Source organism: Pleurodeles waltl, chromosome 5 (assembly GCF_031143425.1).
Source record: "Pleurodeles waltl isolate 20211129_DDA chromosome 5, aPleWal1.hap1.20221129, whole genome shotgun sequence".
Taxonomy (NCBI): Eukaryota; Metazoa; Chordata; class Amphibia; order Caudata; family Salamandridae; genus Pleurodeles; species Pleurodeles waltl.
This window is the reverse complement of record NC_090444.1, coordinates 1,041,443,276-1,041,468,298: the sequence shown is the minus strand read 5'-3', so window position 1 is coordinate 1,041,468,298 and position 25,023 is coordinate 1,041,443,276. Positions and strand designations below refer to the sequence as shown.

The following is a 25,023-nucleotide window of genomic DNA, read 5'->3' as shown; positions in this document are numbered from 1 at the left end:
TTGATATGCAGGAAGGTCTCATGGTCTGCGAGGTGACATCTGCTCAGCTCGTCCACTTTGGCATTCAGGGACCATGCTTTGTGGTTAGTAACCAGAAAGATGGTCTACTGATACATAGGGGTTCCTGGCACACGATCCAAGACCCCACCTACCCAGTATGTTGCAGTACCACGTGGCAGTTGTGTTCTCTGTGAGGACCTGCACCAGCCTCCCTTTGATGGACGTGAAGAAGGTTTCTAGGACCAGACAGGTCACACAAAGCTTCATAAGACTGATGTGGAGCCTTTTTTCCTCCAGAGGCTTCCAATCACGTTTCCTAGATGACGCCTCAACCTAGCAGTGACAAGTTAGTCAAAACTGTGAACTCTGGGTGAGGAAGGAAGTGTGCCTGCCGGAGACCAGGTTGGTGTTTGTCATGCACGTTGCAGATCCTACACGATCTCCCGCAGGACCTAAATGGTGTGGCTCTAATGCTGGACCAAATGGGTTCTAGATTTCACTGCAGGACCTGCATATGCTGTCTGGCTTTCGGAACGAGGAGGATGCACAAGACAGGTGACCAAGAAGCCCTCAAGAGAATCCCTCACAGAGACCCAGGACTAATCCAAAATAACACATTACTTACCTTCTGTAACACCTTATCTGGTAGCAGCTCTATCTAGTCGCAGATTCCTTACCTTAGAATATTCCCCAAGAGTCAGATATGTTAATTTTCAAACAGTACACCTGCATTGTGGTAGGTGGTGCTGTTATGCATGCACTGTGCCTATATAGGCACCACCCCAGCTCATTGACGTCAGTTTCCTTTCACGACTTTTCATACCAGAAGCGCAGCCCCATGAAGAATGTTGACACACTGGTGTGTAATGCTAAGACCCTGGAATGCGTGACCCTATTCTGTAATCAGTAACCAGAGTTGGAGGGAGGAGAGGGTCGGTAAGGAATCTGAGACTAGATCCAGTTAGTACCAGATAAATCCTTACAAAAGGTAACTTGTTAATTTGATAGAGACTTCTAGCTACAAACTCCTTACCTTAGAATAGATAGCCAAGCAAAACCTCTCCAGAGGTGGGTCTGTGAACACATTAAACCAAGAAGTCCTGCAGGACTCCGTGAGCTAAAGCAATGGTTGCAGCCTTGGCTATAGTAGAATGAGCATGCAATATCTCAGGGGGATTGCTTTTTGGCTAATGCATAGTAGATCTTTATGCAGAGAACTATTAATCTTGAGATGGTCATTTTATGCACAACCTTTCCTTTCCTAACATAACCTACAAAGAGTTGATCATCCACCCGGAACTCTTTAGTATGATAATGCTCTTTTTGGGTACAGGTGATGGAGTCTCTACCCTTCTTCAGAAGAGTGAGATAGTGCAAGGAATGTAGGCAAGGTGATATTTTGACCTATATGAAAAGGTGTCACAACCTTTGCGAGGAAGGGAGCACAAGTCCACACAACCAGCTTGTCTGAGTAAAAGGAGGTATATGGAGGGTGTACAGAGAGTGGCTGCAGTTCACTGACCCCACCTGGCTGATGTTATGGCCACTTGAAAGGTCATCTTGATGGTAAGCAGGTGAAGTGGGCAGTTGTGCAGAGGGTCGAAAGGCATGCAGATAAAAAAAAGTCAGGACCAGGTTAAGATCCTATTGGGCCATGATGAACGGCCTGAAAGGAAACATGTGTTGGAGACCTTTGAGGAATCTAGTCACAACAGACATCAGTTGACTTGAACAAAGAAGGCTGGTCCGGCAACTACGCATGTCATTTCTGGTGCAGATGATACTGACGTGAAGCTGGAATATGTCACCTACTGGGACGCAAGGGTACTGCTCAAACATGTGCCAAAAATTGTGAAAATATTCTACAGTAAGAAATCTGCAGCTAGAAGTCTCTATCAGATACATCAGGAGAGAGATATTTTGGCTCTAGTAAGTGTGTCAACCATCAAAGTAAAGATGAATCCCTACATTGTAGTTGTAGGTCACATAATGAGGTTGATAGGCTATTCTAATCTTAACTGCCACAGATATTTTACAGGACTACAAAGTATTCCAAAAATCGACAACAGGAAACAATTCAAGCATGTGAATCTATGAAAGAGGCAATGCTGGAGAACTGGGTTTGTCCTGAGACTATCTGGCTTACAGCACTCAGACTAGGACAACATTCTAAATTCAGACCCTCTTCTGTCAATGGCCTACTGCAGATCGTTCAGACTGTAATGCATGGCTAAAAGGACATCTAAGAAACAGCTGAAATAAACAATAGCGCTCGAAAGGTGCACAGCTGATATTTGTGTAAAAAATCTGAGAGGATTTAAGTTTTGTGAGGGGGTGTGGCCAGCAAGATAACGAGTAGCTGTGCCTGAAGTAAGCTCCAGCTGGGCCTAACCAGATTCTGCAAACCCTATTGGCTTGTATTTTTGTCCCGAGCATGCACCCTTGATGCAGGACAATCTCTAGTGAGGGTAACTGGGCACCCCCGAGCTACCCTGAGATGGAAGGAAGTGCCATACGGAGAGCAGTCTCTCAGTCCAAGATTGTGTCCGTCCACATTTGCGACAAAGGCAATGAGTCAGAGGAGGCAGCGAGTGCCTGGGAAAACTGCAGAGGGAGCAACTTAGGAGCAGGGGAGTCCGCCACGTGGATACCGCTCCCTCTTGCCCCGTGAGCTCTGTTCCATCAGTGGTTACGCCTGCGGCAGCAACCTAGGGCAAGAGCAGCTGCCAGAGTGAAGACGGAAGCAGAGGAGTGGGAAACCCCAGTGGGAAGGCCCCACAAGTTCGCAGGGCAATCCAGCAGCAGAAAAGAAGTGAGAGAGCCAGCTGACACTTCAGGGAAGAACAGGGGCAGATATACATCACTGGAGTACGAAAGGTAAAGTGGCCAAGGGTGACGAGCTGCTCGAGGAGCCTTTCGTGGAAGGCGGACACCACAGAGCTAAGGGAAGACTCCAGAAGCAGCAAAAGGCACAAACAGAAGCTGCGCGAGACAGCGAGAGGGCCAATTCGACCCAGAACACCTGACAGCGGTACTGGCACATGGATACCGGTAAGTCCAGAGCATTGTGCCCGCGCGGGTTGAAAAACAGAGGGAGAAACTAAAAGAAGGACAGCACAGTGATCAATAGCTCTCACAAACAGTGCAATGGGGTTAAACCCCCACTGCTCCTTTCACATCCTTATGAGGGAAGTGTATGACTGAGAGAGGTGTGCACCCACCCCCCAGGACCTGTTGACTGTGCCGGTTCAAGAGGCTGTTTGCTGGAGAGGCCTGCCTGGCTGGAGAGCCAGATAGCATAAGGGAGGAGAGTGGGAAGTGACAGAGCCTGCCCCGGAGCGGCCACAAACTGCCCGCAAAGCACCAGATGAGCTCCTGACTGCCAAATAACTGGGGACTGCCCTGGCAATAGTGGGTTATTATTCCTAGTTGAGAGCGAAAAGCCCTTCATCAGAGCCCGTTCCAGTGAGGAGAGGGAGACTTGTGAAGGGCCCATGGCACTGGCAGTCAGCAATCTGGTTTTCACTTAGTCTTGATCACGAGAACTGTTGGCACCAAAATGACAGAGGGCACAAGTGCTGGCCACTGCAAAGTGGTTAGCTTGAAGCATTCAGTTCTCAAGTGAGAGACAGATAAGTACGTGGGCCAATGTCAGTAGGTGTGCAGGGGCGAGGGCCTCCCCATCTTCTTCTGTACAGGAGGGGCAAAAGACAGAGACCAGAAGCAGATCCGGCACTGAAAGTTAGACAAATATACCAAAAAGTTGAATACATCTACCGAAGGGGCAGACAATGCCCACCCGGACAACAAGGAACACCTGGCAGCTATCCACAAGTCCAGATCGCTCCTAGAAACGTAATTCGGCCATGTGGGCACAGAGCTCACACTCCAGAGGCAAGACCTCCAGAAAATTGGGGACCGGGTCACTGTGATTGAAGAAAGGATATCTGAGATGGCAGACACAGCCCAGTGTAATGGGAAAGACCTGCCAGCAGTGAAAGCGCTTACTAAGGATCTGCTATAGAAGGTGAATGACGTGGAAAACCGTGCCAGGCGCAATATTCCCCGATTCGGACGCTTCCTGGAAGGGGTGGAGGGCACTGACGTGATGGCCTTTCTGAAAAGCTGGCTTCGAGGCATCTTCACCACCAGTAACTTTTCTACCTTCTTCGTCATCGAACATGCCCATAGAGCACTGGCCGCCAAGCCGATACTGGTTGCTCCCCCAAGGGCATTTATTGCGCAGTTCCTGAACTTTCATGAACGAGGCGTAATCCCGAGAGAAGCGAGACAACTTGGAACACTTAAATATAACTCCTCAAACATCATGTTGTTCCCTGATTATTCTAGAGAAGTGCAAAAGCAACAATGCTCTGGGCAATCAGACTCCAAAATATGCTACTCTTTCCTGCTTAACTTAAAGCAATCTTCCTTGACAAGGCACACTTCTTTGACACCCCAGAGGAGGCCTGGACATAATTTAAGGAGAGACGGACCCTTCATCTCTTGGAACTCTCCTCGCGGAGGTCACGGAACCAGGACCCAGACCCAACTCTGGGCATCGCAATGCAAGAGCTGGAATAGGTCACAAAGGGGCAGAACCAGATTGAGAGGAAGAACAGATGGAGGAGACTCACCAGCTCTGATTCTGACAGTGTGATAAGAGAAATTACAACATGAGAATGAAAGTCTGGAACGCTCGCCTCACTTGCCTTCAGTGGCAGAGCGAAAGGATACTCTAAATGAACCTCTGCCAAACCCTGGATCTGAACAAAGCTGAGTAGCCTGAACTTTAAGAGTTGTCCTAGGGCCTGATGGGGTCAATGATGTTCCCTAGTCATCAGGGAGAGTGAAGAGGCTCACTGATTAGTGAGGGAAGGACACAGCTAGGACATGCATTTGGCACCCCTGTGGACACCTTCCCACCCCCTTTTTTTAATCTCTACCCCGTTGCATTCTGTACATTCTGATTGATTGTATGACTCCCAAGGGTCCCTGAACCAATCACCGAAGGGTGTAGAGTGTGACTACTGAGAAGAGTGACTGGTGACAAGGGGGACTACATTTGTCTTCTAGCTGAGCTCTGTGGCTGGGTGAAGACTGTATAAGAGTGGTAGTGTGAGTCAATATTATTCATTGATATTCTAGTCCGTGGGGTAAGGGTGGGGTGGCTAAAGACATCTTGGGCCTGATTTGGAGACATATTGACTCATGTTCGACGAGTGCATGTCAGCGAGTGGGAGACGGGAGGTAGGGAGAGAAGTGGGGACTGTTTTGTTTGAGTTGTTGTTGGGGATGAATTTCTGTTTTAGTTCTACACACGCCACATTTGAAACTGTAGACCGGGGCAATACAAGTTATGTGGCATTGAGAGACATATGTTATAGGACAGACATGAGGCACGCCACTGTGTTTGACCCACTGGGCTGCTCCATACTCACATGGAAAGTGAACGGCATAAGTAACAAGATCAAGAGAGGGCTTGTTGCATTCTACATTAGATGTCACAAACCAGATGTTGTGTTATTACAAGAGACTCATTTGAGGGGGAGCCAGTGTCACCTAGGCTAGGGAGCACACACTGTGTTAACTCATCCCAGAGACACTTCTTCATCAAAGGGGATGGTGATCCTGGTCCGGAAGTCTCCCTCCTTTAGTCTACAAAGATCATGGGTAGATCCCAATGGGTCTTGTGTAGCAGTATAAGGCCTGTGGAGCAGAGTATATGTTATAGTGATCTGTGTCTACATTCCCCCTCCACCCCCCGGCTTCAGCTAACTACTGCTGACTTGATAAGGGAGTATAATATTGGAAACAGAATCATCACTGCATATTGTAGGTGGAGACTTTAATGATGCCATGTCTACTTAAATGGTAAGTCTGGGTCCTTCCCACTTACCACCAGGGACACACCTTAGGCCCAGTTCACTATGACACTAGGGCTTATTGACCTGTGGCGTAGTCACCAACCGACAGCTAGGGATTACTCTTATCATTCGGGCATTCATAAAGTGTCATTCCGGTTGGACTATAAGTTTACCTTGCTGATTGAGATAGGGGCAATCTCAAGGACGGAATATTTAGCTAGGGGATTGTCTGACCAGGCCCCTCCCTCTGGATCACCCTGGGTCAGAGACCCAGAGGGAATAGGCCCGGGTGGAAAATGAATGCATGGGAATTAAGGGATGAGGCAGTAGTGCGAGAACTCCGAGTGGAAACCAAGCTCTATTTCTCTGAAAATAAAGACTTTGTGGCACTGGCAGTGACACCATGGGAGGCGTACAAAACAGTGTTGCAGGACCGAGCTCAAAATATCATAGCTTTCAAGAAAAAGAAAGCAGTCACAGAGGTGGAAGCCTTGGAATCCCAGCTGAAGGAGAAGGAATTGACAAATGTAAATTCCCCCAAACCCCCTTAAACACAGAAAGATACAAGGCTATGTGAGCGGAATATAAAGCGCTAATACAAAATGAAGCTCGTAATCAAATCCAGGCTACCCAACACCATCTCTATGGAGACAAGGGAAACTCCTGGCGTGATTGGGCCGCCGAGAGATAGAAGCATGATGGTTGCACCTTGTTGAGGGAGAGGAAGGCCTCCTTTTTACAACAAGCAGGGAAATAGTGGGAGAATTTGCCACATTCTACGAAGTCTTATATGATGTGCACATGCAGGTGACAGGGCCTGAGATAGTGGACTACATGCGTGAGGTGTCGCTACCAACCCTGACTATAGAAGATCAGGCTGCCCTTGAAGAGAACCTCTTCCTGGTTGAAGGACAGGCAGCTATAGCCAAATTGAATCCAGGCAAAACACCAGGGCCTAGCAGTATCCCAGCAGAGTTCTTCAAGAGAAATGCAACAGAACTAGCCCCACACCTCCTCGATATGTATCTGAAGGCTGAGAAGATGAGATAATTCCTTTGGACCTGTGTAAGGCCACGATAGTGGTTATATTGAAAGCTGAGAAGCCAGCCTCTAAATGTGGATCATATTGCCCCATCTCATTACTAAATATAGAAACTAAGATCCTATCCATAATATTGGCTATGCGACTGGCCAAGGTTATAACCACCCTCATACAGAGAGACTAATCCAGCTTCATGCCTCGGAGATCAACTAGGTATAACTTATGCAGACTCCACAACTGGTCAGACACGCCCTGAACTGCATGTCTTTATCTAGTTAGGTGAAGAAAAGGCATTTGATTCAGTCCATTGGTCTTTTATGATGTCGACTCTACAGACATTTGGCTTTGGACCCCAGTTTTTTAAATGAGTTAAGCTATTATATCATGCCCCATTGGCTGCAGTATGTCTGAAGGGGCTCTTCTATGCGGACTTTCCTAAATGGAGAGGGACTAGAGAGGGCAGCCTACTGTTGCCCCTCCACGCCAGAACCACTGCCCTGCCTAGTCAGAGAACATCAAGATATATCAGGTTTCCATGCCCCTGGCTCAGTGATTGATGAAGAAAAGATTTTGCTATATGCTGACGATAGTCTCCTATGCCTTACATGACCAGAAGTGTCAGTACCTGTGACATTGTGAGTATCTGATAGATATGAAGCTCACTTGGGGTGCACCATAAACTGTGACAAGTCAGTTCTTTTCCCCAATGATGCCCATCTAGATTCATCGGCTCTCCCCGGGAAACTGCACATTGACCATGAGGGCTTCCAATATCTGGCAATATTTGTGACACAAAATCAAGAGAGGGCTCTAGAGCAAAATCTTCACAAAGTACAGGTAGCTTTCCGGAAGGACGCGGAACGTTGGAGGAGGTTACCCCAAACCCTACTGGTAAGAGCGATCACGTTTAAGATGATCATACTCCCGAAATACCTGTACATACTCCAGAATATGCATTCTAAAATTCCTGATGAGTCCTTTGCGATGACTGATGAACTCAGGAAGTTGCTCTGGGGTGATTGTTGTCCTCGGATTGCCTTTAAGACACTGCAACAAAGTCAATACAGTGGGGTACTGCCCTTCCAGATATCTGAGCCTACTACTGGGTGTCCCACCTTATTGTCATAAAAGACTGGATCCATGCCTCATGGGACCATCCCACTTATGCACTTGAACAGACACAGTTTCAAAGACATCTCTTTTAGCACTACTTAGATGGAGGGAAGGGATGATTGACTCCTTCCCGCGACTCAAATGGTATTCGAGTCATGGAGGGAAATGAACATATTCATTGGGTGGACAGCTAGGATCACATAGGAGACCCCATTATGGGTGGGGATGTACTTCAAGTAAGTGTGTCAACTCTGTGGCTTTAAAACTTGGGACTTAATTGGTATTTCCAAATTTGATGACATCATAGAAAACGGAAATATAATCGCCTTCCAAGCTCTCCGGAGAGATTACCAGCTCCCTGACTCGCAGAACTTCAAATACTTGCAACTAAGACATGCATAGAGAGCGGAGGGTATAGACCTGGAATTCCTGGACTATGCACAACTGAAAGGTTAGGCTCTTGATGGGAGAACTGACGGAAAAAGACAGTTTACACAGTACACAAAACCATTAATAGCAATGCACCGAATACCCTTAGAAAACTGAGAACTAAGCGGGAATTGGAATTGTGGAACCTTGAGGACCTTGATTGGGAGGCAGCCTTAATGCACCAGAAAGAAGTGACAATCAAATCCAGGTTAAAACTCATTCAACTCAAAATTCTACATACGGTCTACTATGACCATGTGAGGTTTCACAATATAGGGAGGGCGGTGTCCCCAGAGTGCCTGAGGTGTAGGGGGACAAGGGGAGACTTCATCCATACCCTGTTCATGTGTCCGATCACACATGCCTACTGGGAGAGAGTGATACAGGAGTTGAGCAGGGTTGTGGGGGCGACACTTCCCGGGGATCCCAAATATGTACTGTTGGGTATATACCTAATGATGTTCACATTCCCCCCAAAAAGCTAATTTTCTGAAATCTGGGTCTAATGGTAGCAAAGCAAGATGTGGCAAAGCACTAGGAAGCCTCTGAGACACCGACTATACTGGAATGGAGAAAGGGAACGGACCTCAATATGGTCGTAGAGAAGGTCACTTACAAAACTAAGGGGTGGCCACATAAATTCCATAAGATCTGGGGCAGGTGGATTGAATAGCCTCACCTTGACAATGCTGATGAGGCAGTCGAGTCTCCACACAGATAGTTCTGATGTCTGGCCTATGTCTAATGGCTGTCACAACCTGAAAGCTCTTGCATCACTACTTGCTCTGAATATTGAAATATGTAATGTATTGTACCTGGAATACACACCCCTGCAATGTTTATTTGCCTATTATGGGTACCTGTTTGTGCCCATATGTATTATTGCTACTATTCTAAATCAAATATAAATATTTAAAAAATAAAATAAAATACAAGAGCATACTCGTCGAAAAGGGGATGCCCAGTACGAATTGGACTTTAAAGTGAGCAATAAGAATGATGCAAAGCACTTTTTGGTCTTTGGCATAAGGCATGAACCAGGAAAGGATCGTAGATCAGAAAATTAAACACAACCAAAAAAAACACTTTGTGTCAATCATACAATAAAAAAGGAAATACCTGTTATGCTTTGTCACATAGGAACAGCATGTTTTCGTAGACCATTTCGAATTAGGACTGGGACTGCAAGTCTACACAGACCCTGATCATTTGCCTGGAGTACCATCATCCAACAGACATAACAAGTTAACTATAAGATTTCCTTCTGGAAGGTATTCAGCAAGGTACACCTAGGCCTAATCTACCATAACCTCTGTAGTACTAATGAGCATAACCTTTTGGAACAGGCAGAGCAAGCAAAATATGAAGTATTTTTGTGAAATCACCCACATTAAGTAGATACATAATGTCTCTGTAGGTATAAATAAGATCAGCAACTTATCAAACCTTGAATATTGTTCATAAACGGTGTCTGGTCATTATTTGCATTAATGAGACGTGCCTGTTAAATGCCTTATCTAACATAGACTTTTAAGTGAAGAGCTTAACATCTACAGATTAGCCAGTGATAAGGCATGCACAACCAGCCCTATGGGCAACACTATGTAGTGTGTAAAAGTTCCCTACGCACATTTCTGAAGTTAGCAGAATGGTAAATAAAATTTTAACAACGCTTACAAAAATACCGCAGCCTATATCGTCTGCAAGTCCCCTACAGATTACACATTCTACAATATATTGTCTCAAATTTCACTGAACTCTTGGAAATAAATATTGGCACTTTATAATTCTTCAGTTTATATAGGAATTTTTCATAGCAGTACATGAGAACTCTTTCACGTTATTATCTGTACAGAAATCCACAAGTGAATACAAAAATAGAAGCTTTAGTTTTTCACACATTCTGGCAAGAGGCTTTTGAATAAATCCACAACTTATTAAAAACATAAGTATCCAACTCAAACTAGTTCTCCTCAATCTCTACCTTGTTTGAATGAAGTAATGCTTGCACTTAAAAGTTTAATGGCAGTTAAACTGTAGACCATTTAACTTTTATCACCGTAAATCAGAGTTACCTACAATGCTACACGTTTTCATTTCGTACATGCACTCATGTACATATACTCACTCAATGCTACCTAACTTATTTCTAAAATGATTCAGGAGCTTATTTAGTCATTTGAGGAGCAGTAGATACGATAATGTCTTGATGCCATCAAAGATGTCATTTGTGATTTCATCAATGATGTGATTTTACATGTCATGAGTGTTTTAATCTATGAGATCACAGGCATTGCATGGCGGGGTGCCAGTTATGGCAAGCTCAGTAAATTATAACTGGCAAATTTCAGTGGCTTTTAAATGTCATTATTTGTATTATTAACCCTAACTAGAACATCAGTTTAACTTTTTTTTCTTTCTCTTTTTTTTCTTCCAGTGAATTTCTGAGTTCTTTTTTTTTTTTTTTTTTTTTAACATAAAAGACCTTATTAAGTTACCAAAATATAACGTCACTTTAACCTTAGATTTTTCAAAAAATGCTTAGATGTTCTTAAAACATAAAATAAGGTGTTATTACCATGCCTAATATGACACCTCTTTAAACTTTTTGTCACTGAATTTCAGGTTTTTTTCTGATCATTATAATCTCCGCACTCCCCCGCTGAGCACAGGTTTGGCTGTGCGCACCTGTGGGCTGCTTACAACGGCTGGCCTCTGGACAGGCTCGAAGCCAAACGTTCCATAGATGACCAACCCCTGTCTAGCACGGCCTTCGGCCATGCATCAAGGTTAGTTGCAGGGCCTCCCTTACGGTCGAGTGCTACACCAAGCCCCTTGAGGATGCACAACTGCAAATGGGTGCCCAATCCTAAACCCCATGCATTATGAAGTACTGGCTGCAGGGCATGCAACCTGGCCCTGTGTTCAACCCTCCTGCAGACAACCAACACACCACTGTACACTACTAAAGGCGCAGTAAGGATTAGTCACAGGACTTGTCCTGTAGTCAGGGCCTACGCCCAACCCCTGTGGGTAGTCAGCCCCCACAGGAGCCAACTCCAGTAGGCTCTTTACCTCCAGAAGACTGCCAACCTTTATGGGGTTGGCCACAGGGCCTTGCATCTGCATCCTCCCACCCTGTGAGCAGGTAACAATAAGGATTATGTTACTTACCCCGTAAGCATCTGTTCGTGTCATGTAGTACTGTAGATTCACATGCTCTGTATACTTCTGCCATCTAGTGTTGGGTCCGGATGCGTACAAGTTGTTTTTCTTTGAAGAAGCTGTTGGAGTCACGAGGTAAAGTGACCCCTCCTCTTAGTGATAGTGCGCATGGGCATCGACTCCATTGGTAGATTGTTTTCCCACAGTTGGGTGAGAACGGAGTGTGAAGTGGGTGTTAGAAAGAGATGTCCATGCATTTGAAATGTAATATATGGAAAATGTCACTTACCTGAATGTTGCACTGCAGATTCACATGCTGTGCACTGTTCCTGCCATCTAGTGTTGGGCTTGGAGAGTTACAAGTTGTTTTTCTTCAAAGAAGTCTTTTCGAGTCACGGGACCGAGTGACTCCTCCCTTTCGTCTCCATTGCGCATGGGCATCGACTCCATCTTAGATTGTTTTCCCCACATAGGGTGAGGTAGGAGTGGTAGAATAAGGATACTAAAGATGTCCATGCAATGGAGTAGATATGTATGTACATAGTTTGTGGTAAAGGACTATTTATTGACATATATACAATTTAAATGCAACTTAAACGGCTACAGGCTCCCGGGGAGGTCGGAGGGCACATGTGAATCTGCAGCGCAACATGCCACGAACAGATGTACACTGGGTAAGTGACATTTTCTGTTCAATGGCATGTGTAGCTGCAGATACACATGCTGTGCATTGACTACAAAGCAGTAATCCTCCCGAAAGCGGTGGTCAGCCTGTAGGAGTGTAGACCAAGTGGCTGCCTTACAAATCTCTGTCATTGGTATATTAGCTAGAAAGGCCATTGTTGCTCCTTTCTTTGTAGTGGAGTGTGCCTTTGGTGTAATGGGTAATTCTCTTTTAGCTTTGAGGTAACAGGTCTGAATACATTTGACTATCCATCTGGCTATACCCTGTTTGGATATAGGGTTACCAGCATGGGGTTTTTGGAAAGCAACGAACAAGTGTTTAGTTTTACAAAATGATTTTGTTCTGTCTATGTAATACATTAGCGCCCTTTTTAAGTCTAATGTATGCAGTGCTCTTTCTGCTACCGAGTCTGGTTGTGGGAAGAAGACTGGGAGCTCTACTGTTTGGTTTAGATGAAACGGTGATATGATTTTTGGTAAAAATTTTGGATTTGTACGGAGAACCAGTTTATGTTTGTGTATTTGTATAAAGTGTTCTTCGATAGTAAATGCCTGTATTTCGCTAACTCTTAGTAGTGAAGTGATGGCCATTAGAAAAGCTACCTTCCAAGTTAAGAATTGGATTTGACAAGAATGCATGGGTTCAAACGGTGGACCCATGAGTCGTGTAAGTACAATATTAAGATTCCACGAGGGTACTGGTGGGGTTCTTGGAGGTATGATCCTTTTTAGTCCTTCCATAAAGGCTTTAATAACTGGGATTCTAAAATGTGACTTTGTATACTTAATCTGCAGGTATGCAGAGATTGCAGTGAGATTAATTTTGATGGAAGAAAAAGCAAGATTAGCTTTTTGTAAGTGTAGTAAGTAACGCATAATGTTTTGTATGGAGGCCTCGAACGGTGTGATTTGATTGCTTGGCAGCAGAAAACAAACCTTTTCCATTTATTAGCATAACAATGCCTTGTTGTCGGTTTTCTTGCCTGTTTAATGACTTCCAATACACTAATTTGAAAGGTTTAGATAGCCAAATTCTAAAATTTTAGGAGCCAGATTGCTAGGTTGAGCGACGCTGGATTGGGGTGTCTGATCTGTTGTTTGTGTTGTGTTAACAGATCTGGTCTATTTGGGAGTTTGTTGTGAGGTATTACTGAGAAGTCCAAGAGTGTGGTGTACCACGGCTGGCGAGCCCACATTGGTGCTATGAGTAATAGTTTGAGTTTGTTTTGACTCAGTTTGTTGACCAGGAAAGGAATGAGAGGGAGAGGGGGAAAAGCATAAGCAAATATCCCTGACCAACTGATCCATAGATCATTGCCCTTGGACTGAGGGTGTGGGTACCTGGATGCGAAGTTTTGGCATTTTGCGTTTTGTTTTGTTGCAAACAGATCTATGTCTGGTGTCCCCCAGTGGTAAAAGTAATCTTGTAGAATCTGGGGATGTATTTCCCACTCGTGAGTTTGCTGGTGATCTCGACTGAGATTGTCGGCTAACTGATTGTGAATGCCTGGTATATATTGTGCTATCAGGCGAATGTTGTTGTGAATTGCCCAATGCCAAATTTTTTGTGCTAGGAGGCACAATTGTGACGAGTGTGTCCCCCACTATTTGTTTAAATAGTACATTGTTGTCATATTGTCTGTTTTGAAAAGAATGTGTTTGTGGACTAGAAGGGGTTGAAAAGCTTTTATTGCTAGAAAGACTGCTAATAGTTCTAGAAGATTTATGTAAAGTTGTTTTTGTTGATTGTCCCCCACTGACCTTGTATACTGTGACTGTTGAGGTGTGCTCCCCACCCAATGATGGAAGCATCTGTTGTGATAATGGCGTGAGGCACCGGGTCTTGAAATGGCCGCCCTTTGTTTAAATTTACAGGGTTCCACCATTGAAGTGAAGAGTGTGTTTGGTGGTCTATCAACACTAGATCTTGAAGTTGACCCTGTGCCTGCGTCTATTGTTTTGCTAGGCACTATTGTAAGGGCCGCATGTGTTAGCCGTGCGTTTGGGACAATAGCGATGCATGAGGACATCATGCCTAGTTGTTTTATTACAAACCTGACCTTATATTGTTGGTTTGGTTGTATGTTTGACCCTATATTTTGAAACGATTTAACTCTTTGTGGACTTGGAGTGGCAATTGCTTTTTGCGTGTTGAGTGTGGCTCCCAAGTATTGTTGTATTTGGGATGGTTGCAAGTGAGATTTCTGGTAATTTATAGAAAACCCTAGTTTGTGTAGAGTATCTATTACATATTGCGTGTGACTTTGACACCGGTGTTGAGTGTTGGCTTTTATGAGCCAATCGTCTAGATACGGGAATACGTGCATGTGATGTCTCCTTGTATGAGCTGCTACTACAGCTAGGTATTTTGTGGATACTCTGGGTGCTGTTGTTATCCCGAAGGGCAATACTTTGAATTGATAATGGTTGCCCTGTATTACAAATCTGAGGTACTTTCTGTGATATGGATGAATGGGTATGTGGAAATACGCATCCTTTAGATCCAGTTTTGCCATGTATTCTCCCTGTTTTAGTAAGGGAACTACGTCTTGTAGTGTGACCATGTGGAAATTATCTGATTTGATGAAGAGATTTAAAGTTCTGAGATCTAGAATTGGTCTTAGTGTTTTGTCTTTTTTGGGAATAAGGAAATATAAGGAGTAAACCCCCGTTCCTTTTTGATGGTGGGGTACTAGTTCTATGGCCTGTTTTGTTAGTAGTGCTTGCACCTCTATTTGTAGTAGGTCTAGATGTTGTGCTGACAGTGTGTGTGTCCTTGGGGGAACATCTGGAGGGAATTGTGTGAACTCTATGCAGTAACCATGTTGGATAATTGATAGAACCCATGTGTCCGTGGTAATGTCTGACCAATTTTTGTGGTATTTTGTTAATCTTCCCCCCACAGGTGATGTGTGTGGGGGAGTGTGACATTGAAGTCACTGTTTGTTACTAAGGGTCTGCTTGGCAGGCTGAAATTTTCCCCTTGCTCTTGGGTACTGTCCCCTGTATGAACCACAAACCCCCCCTCTCTGGTACTGAGACTGGTAAGTGGGTTTTGTTTGGGAGGTGGATGGCTCTGAGGGTTGCGGTCTGAACCCTCCCCTAAACTGTGGCTTCCTAAATGTTCACCTATACTGGGAAGAATAGAGCGCGCCCATGGCTTTGGCCGTGTCTGTGTCCTTCTTCATTTTCTCTATTGCAGTGTCCACCTCCGGCCCAAATAGTTGTTGTTGGTTGAACGGCATATTTATTACCGCCTGCTGTATTTCTGGCTTAAAACCAGAACTTCGTAGCCATGCATGCCTCCTGACGGTAACTGCTGTATTGACAGTCTGTGCTGCTGTATCAGCAGAGTCCAGTGCAGAACGGATTTGGTTGTTGGAGATGGCCTGTCCCTCCTCCACCACCTGTTGAGCACGTTTCTGATGTTCCTTTGGCAAATGTTGGATAATATCCTGCATTTCGTCCCAATGTGCTCTTTCGTAACGGGCGAGGAGGGCTTGTGAATTGGCGATACGCCACTGGTTGGCCGCTTGCGATGCAACTCTCTTACGGCTTTCTTTATCAGGGGGTGGCACATCCCCTGACGATTGAGAATTTACCCGCTTTCTTGCGGCTCCCACTACAACAGAGTCTGGAGGGAGCTGTTGTGTAATAAACACAGGGTCTGACGGGGAGGTTTATATTATTTCTCGACCCTCAGTGTAATGGCCCTTCCTTTCACCGGTTCCTGAAAGACCTGTTGTGCATGCTTAAGCATGCCTGGTAACATTGGCAGGCTTTGATATGAAGCATGCGTGGATGCCAGGGTGTTAAAAAGAAAGTCATCCTCCACTGGCTATGAGTGCATAGTGACATTATGGAATGTCGCTGCCTTAGCCAGTACTTGCGTGTAGGATGTGCTATCCTCTGGAGGAGAAGGCTTTGAAGGATAACACTCAGGACTGTTGTCTGAGACTGGTGGGTCGTATAGGTCCCAGGGGTCTGCATCGTCCTGAGTCAGCACAGTATGTGTGGGTGACTGTGCCATTGGTGTGCCAACTGGTGACCTTGTCTGTTGTGGCGAGTGAGGTGGCGATATCTGTGGTGAGAAATGTGGGAGTGGTGACTTTTCTCTAACCACTTTTGCTTTTGGTTGCTCAGTTTCAGTCTCATGAAAAGCCAATTTTCTTTTGAACTTGAGCGGAGGGATGGTTTGAATTTTCCCTGTGTCCTTTTGGATTTGTAGCCTTGGTTGAGTTTGGTCAAGCTATTCCAAATCCAGTTCCTGCTCAAACCTGTGCCTCTCTTTAAGTTGTTGTGATAGCCCCTGTTCTTCTGTATAAGAAGTCTTTTTTGGCTCCAAAGCCGTTTTTTTCGGTACCCAAACACCCATGGATACGGTCGGTATCGGCTCCGAGAGGCTCTTTCGAGGCTTGTTCAATTCGACCAATCGATGTCGGAAGACTTTGGCATGATCTTGGCCTTTTTCGGTGCCGAAGATGTTATTTGATCACTGCCTTTTTTGTGGGTCGAGCCATGGCCTTCCGGCAGTGGTGTCCCCGAGGCCTTCTGTTTCTTCATTTGACTTTGGGGCTAGGTCGGGACAGGTGTACTCACTTTTTGTGCCACCGTCGGTGGCCGGTCCCCTTCTGAGTCATCCGATTCCGAACCCTAGATCGAAATAGTCATTTCTTCGTCCTCAACGTCGAGGTGTTGTGTCGACTTCGATGCCATCTGCAAACGTCTTGCCGGTCGATCTCTTAAGGTCTTCTTGGATCGAAAAGCCTTGCAGGCCTCACAGGTATCCTCTCTGTGTTCTGGCGACAAACACAGATTACAGACCCAATGCTGGTCTGTATAAGGATACTTGGCGTGACACGTCGGACAGAAACAGAAGGGGGTCCGGTCCAGGAGTCTTCGACGATGGGTGTGGTCGGGCCGACCAGGCCTTGGGTGAGGGCAGAAGCCCCGAAGGGCCGCCAAAGCGGTTTTGTTGTCGGTACCGATGTATCTATATTAAACCGGTCCCGAACACAACAATACCGACGGATTTCTATGTATTTCTACGTTTTCCAGATTCGAATTACGGAGTGAAGAGGAACACGTCCGAACCCGATGGCGGAAAGAAAACAATCTAAGATGGAGTCAATGTCCATGCGCAATGGAGCCGAAAGGGAGGAGTCACTCGGTCCCGTGACTCGAAAAGACTTCTTCGACGAAAAACAACTTGTAACACTCCGAGCCCAACACTAGATGGCAGGAACATTGCACAGCATGTGTATCTGCAGCTACACATGCCATCGAACATATACATAACTAGTACTGCAACGCCCATGGGTGTTCGGGGAGGAGGGCGGGCGCATGTGAATCTACAGCACTACATGCCACAAATAGATGCTTACCGGGTAAGTAACGTCGCCCATTCAATGGCATGTGTGGTTGTAGATTCACATGCGCTGCATGGGCTGTCAAGGAATGCCTTTCAAAAGTGGCTAACCCTTGGGTTTTGTAGTTGTTTGAAAAAAAAAGTGCAAAGCACAGCTTATCCAACATTTGTTTATTGTCTTGCAAATACATCCAAAAAATAGTGTTTAGTAAATGTGTGCGGATTTGACCATGTGGCCACCTTGCAAATGTCAGATATTTATATGTTACCCAAAAAAAGCCATAGATGCACCTATTTTAAGAGTTGAGTGTGCTCTAGGAGGTATGGTTAGAACTCTTTTAGCATCACAAGTTTGAATACATTTATTCAGCCATCTTAATATACCTGCTTTAGACATAGCCTTCCCTATGTGTGAAGGTGAGAAAGCAACAAAAAGTTGTTTTGTTTTACAAAAATCTTTAGTTTTGTCGATATAGTAAATTAATGCTCTTTTAACATCTAATGTATGTAGAGCTTTTTCTGCAACTGAATCAGGTTGTGGAAAGAAAACTGGTACATCAACTGAATCATTAAGGTGGAACGTGGAAGCAACCTTTGGAAGAAATTTGGGATAGGTACGAAGGGTTATCCTATTGTTATGTACTTGGAAAAAAGGTTCCTCAAAGGTTAATGCCTAAAGCTCACTCACACTTCTTAGTGAAGTGATTGCTACCAAAAGGACCATTTCTAAGATAGAAATTGTAGTGGACAGTTATGTAAAGCATATGGTGGCCCCATAAGTCTTGTAAGTACAATGTTTTGAATTGTTGCATTAAACCAATCAATGTGTTTGTTATGGCAATAAAAAACAAACCTTTTCCAGTTTAGCTGCATAACATGCACTAGTTGTGGGTTTTCGTGCTTCCTTCAGAATGGTCATACATTCTGGAGGTGATTGTTAGTATCCAAACTCTAAGATCTCAGGAGCCAAATCAAAAGATTGAGTTCTTTGCGGTTTGGGTGTATGATTTCTTCATGGTGATGAGCAAGAAGGTCTGAGTTTATGGTAAGCTTCTTATGTGGAATTACTGAGAGTTTGAATAGAGTTGTGAACCATGGTTGGTGTGCCCAAGTCGGAGCTACTAAGATGAGGGTGAGAGAGGTCTGTCTGAGCTCCCGCACCACAAATGGAAGAAGAGAGAGGTGGAAAAGAGTAGGCAAATATCCCCGACCGGTTCACAAATAGAGCATTGCCCTTGGATAGAGGGTGTGGAAGCCCGGAGGCGACGTTTGGGCATTTTGATTTGTTTGCTGTTGCGAACAGATCTAAATGCTGTAAGGACTTGAGGTTTGAGTTCCCACTTGTGGACTTGTTGCCACATCCTGCTGAGTAGGTCGGTAAAGTTGTTGTCTGTCCCTGGAAGGTGTTTCGCTAACAAATTAATGTGACGTCGAATTGCCCAATGCCAGACTGTCTGAAATAGTAGAGGCAACTGTAGAGAATGGCCCCCCTCCACCCCCACCGTTTCTGCAGATAAAACATGGCTACTGTGCTGTCCTTCCTGACTAAGACAACTTTGTCTTGCAGGTGAACTTGAAAAGCTTTGAGTGCTAGTCGAATAGCTTGGAGTTCCAAGTAATTCATGTGTAGAGCTTGATGTTTGGTGTCTTATAATCCTTGTATTGAGAGATTGTGTAAATCAACACCCCATCCTGTGAGGGATGCGTCTGCTGATAGAGTGACCTGGGGAACAGGGTCTAGAAACGGATGCCCTTTTTTGAGTTTTTGTGTGTTCCACCACTGCAGAGAACAGTGAGTGCGGCTGTCTGCCAACACTAGATCTTATATCTGACCCTGTGCTTGAGACATTGTCTCGTAAGACACTCCTGCGGCGGAAGCATGGGTAGCCATGCATGTGATACTATTGCAATACAAGATGCCATCATCCCTTGGATTCTCTGAATTGTGTTTATTGGAATCTGTTGATTGGGGTATACCTGCCGCAGTAGAGTTGTTATATTTTGGATCCTGATCTCTTTGGGTAAACTATCCCTAACTGAGTGTTAGAATAGCTCCTATATTTGGCTGTATCGGAAATGGTTAGAGGTGGGATTTCTGTATGTTGATGGTAAATCCTAACTGGTGAAGGAGCTGAAGCGTTGTCTGTATAGACACTACTGGAGTGAACTGGACTTGACGAGCCAATCGTCTACGTATGGAAAGACATGAATGTTTTGTCTGCGTAGATGTGCTGTGACTACCGCAAGGCATTTTGTGAAGACACAAGGTGCAGTTGTTAGTCCAAAAGGGAGCACTTTGAATTGATAAAGCCTTCGATGCATGACGAATCTGAGGTATTTTCTGTGAGCTAGATGTATTGGGATGTGAAAATATGCATCCTTCATATCTAATGCAGACATGAAGTCTACCTGCTGCAATAGAGGTATCACATCTTGGAGGGTGACCATATGAAAGTGTTGCGACAAAATGTAGTGATTCAGTTGTCTGAGATCTAGGACTGGTTGAAGTGGACAGTCCTTTTAGGGAATAATGAAATATAGTGAATATACTCCTGTTCCTTTTTGATGAATAGGACTAGCTCTATTGCTACCTTTTGAAGGAGAGCCTGTACGTCCTGGTTTAACAGTTGTAGATGTTGTACAGAGGGTTTGTGTCTTCTAAGTGGTATGTTTGAGGATGTGTTAATGAGCTCCAGGCTATAAACATGTTGGATAATGTTCAACAACCTCTGTTGTTATGTTTTACAACGTTGGGAAAAAAGTGTTGTAGACGTCCCCCAACTAGTGTTGTGTGATCGGGGGAAATGAGAGGAGAGTCACTGTTTTGATATGGAAGGGGTGGTACAAGTGGAGGTACCTCTTCCTCGAGCTTTGGAATTGTTTCCCCTATATGTACCTCTGTAAAATCCTCTAGAAGCGGATGCTGAATAGGGCTGCCTAAGAGAGGTAGAGGAGTCTGATGTTTGCTTATTGCCCGGTTTGAAAGCAGACCTATGAAAGGAACACCGATTACTGGGAGTTTGAAGAGTCCCAATAGATTTAGTGACATCGGAGTCCTTCTTCATATTTTCTAAAGTTTGGTCTACTTCTAGGCCGAACAAACGTTCTTGATCGAAAGGTACAATTAATTGTGTGTGCTGCACCTCAAGTTTAAAACCTGATATACGCAACCAGGTGTGTCTGTGTAGTAGTATACTGGTATTTATGCCCCTAGCAACTGTATCTGCTGCATCCAGAGCACACCTAATTCAGTTATTTGAAATTAACTTGACCTCCTGTACAAGTTGTTGTCCCTTTTTCCTAAGCTCTTCTGGGAGATATTGAATAAGGTCTTCCATCTCATCCCAGTGTGCTCTATCATATTTTGCTAACAACCATTGAGTGTTAGCAGTTCTCTAGTGGTTGGCTGCTTGAACCCCTACCCTTTTACCTGATGCATAAATCAGTTTTTATTCTTTATCTGGAGAAGGTGCAACCCATAAGATTTGTGAATTAGCTCTTTTACGACCATTAGATACTACCAAGGAGTCTGGTGGGATTTGACCTGTTATATATGTAGGATCGGAAAGGGCTGCCTTATACTTGTTGCCAGCTCTAGGTGTAAGTAACCTAGCACAGAAGGGGTCCTTAAAAATATAATCTGCATGCCGTGCCATACGATTTAACATAGGTAGGTATTGACATGCCCTAGTGGTGGAGAAAAGTGTTTCAAACAAAAGGTCTTCCTCTATAGGGTCTTTGTGTAATGGGACCTGATGATATGCAGCTGCCCTAGCTAGTAACTCATTGAAAGATGTGTTGTTATCTGATGGAGATGGTTTAGCTGGGTATGAATCTGGGTCTGTATCCTCTGGTGGGTCAATATCAATATCATGTGTCCCAGGGATCTAAGGGTGGCAACTGTACATCATCACTCCCCCCCTCTCGATCTTCTACATAGGATTGTGGAGTCCCCCCATTTATATCTTTTATGTCTGAGTGGGAGTGATGTAGTAAAGATGGACATGGAGCAGAGGGTGGTAAAGGCGGAGGAATTGGACTGGTGGTCATGTCCTTTTTCTTTGAAGGTGTCGGTAAATCGATGGCCTTTTCGAATGAAGACCAACGTTTGGGTTGAGGTGGTGTAAGCTTCGATGATTTAGCAATGTTGCGACCAGTGCTGGGTTGAATATGAATTGTCTTCGTTTCAGAATGAGTTTCTCCGCCATAGTCTGTAAAATAGGCTCTGGTGCCAAAAAAGTCAATTTCGATCCATGTGTTGAAACTTTTGGTGCCGAAGAGGTCTTTATTTTCAGTGCCAAAATGGTTGGTGCTGATGTTGTCGGAACCGAAGACATCATTGGTTGGTTCAGAGTCGAACCCTTCAGAGCCAGTACATGGGCTGGAGCTTTAGGCTTAGCTTTGGTGAAGAGCCGGAGGGTGGAGCATCCTTGGCAGTTGGTCGGTGCCTAACATGGCCTGACGGCAGTGGTGGCCCAGCTGCCTTATGTTTGGTCGGTGCTGAATGTTTCTTGGGTAAGAAAGGGGCCACTGAACTCACTGCGTGCTCTGCCAATGTTATTTCTTGCATGTGCACACTGGTCTCAGCATCTGATTCCAATTCGGAGTCAGGAATGGTGAAGGCCTCCTCCTCTGTTGCAGAAGCTTCATGTAGCTCTTCATGTAGGTCGATGCCTTGGATACCGAAGATGTCTGGTGTCTCCTCCAACTCCTTACGCTGCATTTCTTTTCTACACGCCCCATGATCACAGCATTTTCTTTGGGAAAAACGATTGACAGGCCTCACAGCTTTCATCGTCGTGGTAAGGAGATAAGCAGAGGTTGCAAATAGAGTGGAGATCTGTGTGTGGATATTTGGCGTGACACCTCAGACATAATCGAAAGGGTGTTTGTTCCTTTAGCAGCGCATTCTCTTTACGCACCGAACTGTGAGAAACAAGTAAGGGAGTCTGACCGCGCAAGGCCCGGGGGCAGGGAGCGAAGCTCGTCGAACCGGTGAAGTGGGACTTTCTTCTTGTTTTCAATAGGAGTGAATAAGACGAGCACAAAAACAATACCAACGAGTATGGAAAGGTATTTTAACCCGAAAAGAGCCCGAGGCGATCTCGAAACAGAGCACTGAGGAACACGTCCGAATCTGATGGCAGAAAGAAAACAATCTAACAATGGAGTCAATGCCCATGCACACTATCACCAAGAGGAGGGGTCACTTTATATCTTGGCTCCAACAGTTTTTTCAAAGAAAAACAACTTGTACACATCCGGACCCAACACTAGATGGCAGAAGCATGCATCGCATGTGTATCTACAGCCACACATGCCATCAAACACATTGTTTTCTATACTTTCAAGTTGGTTGCCTTATTCTGTCAATCAATCTACACACAAAAATTATGACTTACATGTATCCCACTGTCAAAAGCTCACCTTAGATATGCTGAGGTCTAGGATAGCAGGATATGCTCTATGTACACACTGTGACAGGCAGCTATTATTGTAAAGTAGTTTAGCTGTCTAGATTTAACAGTCTATGCAATTTAAGTTTATATTTTCATCAGGGCCCAGTTTTCTCTCTCCAAGAGAATCGGTCCAATGCTGTAAGTTTGACAACTATTATGTACTTGAGTATAAGTTATACTGCATGACACACGGGTCATCATCAAATCCAGTACCTGCATTCAGTACAACAATCTTCAGATGTGTGCTATGAAAAATGTCTGCCTACGTCTAAGAAGTAATTGCTATTGCTAAAGACTATTAATTTCACTATTTACTTAGATAAACACTTCTGTGCCTGTAATGAGTAACACTGTGTTGTGAATGTTTTAGGATTTTTACTTTTAGTGGATACCTTTTCAATTTAGAAAACTATTCTGTATACGGTTACATTTCAATCTTACTTTGTTTGCCCAATTCGGTGCACCCTGCCAATAGCCTGCAGTTCATGGGCTGGATTTAAGATGGGCTCCACCAGCAGAACATGTGTAGCTTCAATTATGTTAAGCCCATTGGAGCCAGTATGCAGCGGCAGCAGCAAGATGTTGATGTTGGGATCATATTTGAATGCCGACAGATTCTCCTGGAAAAACAAAAATAAAATAAGTTTGAGATGTTTTAATATGAAAAAGCTCTATTTCAATCAGGCAATTTATGCATCTTAGCAAAACTGGGTATCTTACTCTACAGGCTTCTTCATAGCACCATGCTAAGAAGGCTGATGTATCGGTGACATGAGACACTCCATTCATGTTATCCCAGCCTCAGACTCTGTAATACCCCCACCCAAAAGAGAATGCTCCATTTTCAAACCAGTTACATGACATATACAGCTCATTCTGATGATACCTTTTGAGGCTGTTGTATCTCACCACCCACATTGGTAACTTTTGTAATCAAGACTGAACAGACTGATACAACCAATAAAGTATCACTTCGGTAGACGAACACTCAATGTGGAAAGTTCTGAACTTCAGAACCCACATTCACAGCAACTTACTATTTAAACACATTACGAAATACAGAAAAGTGCTACAGATCAACCCTGTATTGCGCTGCAGATGACTAGTACTACAACTAGAAGATCCCTGATTCACAAAGTCACATAGTATAGCCTTGAACCCAGATCCAATGAGAAATCGAGAATGCACTCTAATGGAAAATGGAAGACATACTGCATCTTCACTATGAGTTAATTTGCCATAGGTGAAACAGCAAGTAAACACGGTTGCTGTCGCTATGGCAAGAATACATTTGGGCATGGAGTATTGCTGAATACCAACACCATGTAGTTCATGCGAGACAGCTGAGCTGGTATGAAGGAACAACATGGAGTGAAGACAAAGGGAAGGTAAAAAAAAAAAATCTATGTATCTCCTGCAGTAGGACAATGAACATGATTAGAAGTTTTCCAAAGAAGCGACTTAGAGAAGTCAAGAGGTCTAATTGCTGACATCAGCTTGACAGAATAGTGCAACGCACATGTATTTACAGTGAAAAGACACCCTGGTCAAAATCCACATTATGTGGATTTCTTGTTACTGAGTAGATATTTTTTCCAGGAAAAATACAATTAAGGATATGGGCACTTCTCCAATACAAGAATTATCCTTCGGGGAGGCAAAATATTAGGTGATGTGGCTGGAACAGTGAATAAGTAACAAAATGATCATAATCACTAAAACGTCTGAAAATAAATCTCCCTAAAAGCATTATCGAAAGGATCAATCAAATGGCAACTCGATTTTGATACAGCCACCCAAACCAAAACAACCTGCCACATGCACCCTACAGGAAATAAGCAACTTCCAAAGTGTTTCTTCCTCTTTGGGATTTACCGGTTAGCTGGAGTTTGATTC

General features: G+C 44.4%; 1 protein-coding gene across 3 annotated transcripts in view; it reads right to left on the bottom strand.

Annotated features, from left to right (window-relative positions):
* SHPRH (SNF2 histone linker PHD RING helicase) overlaps window positions 1-25,023 on the bottom strand; it is a 746,219-nt gene that overhangs the window by 80,749 nt on the left and 640,447 nt on the right. For all 3 annotated transcript variants that reach the window (XM_069235239.1, XM_069235238.1, XM_069235240.1), the window contains exon 28: window positions 23,569-23,747. In XM_069235239.1, the coding sequence (XP_069091340.1) occupies window positions 23,569-23,747 (179 nt within the window). The remainder of the gene's footprint in view (window positions 1-23,568; window positions 23,748-25,023) is intronic.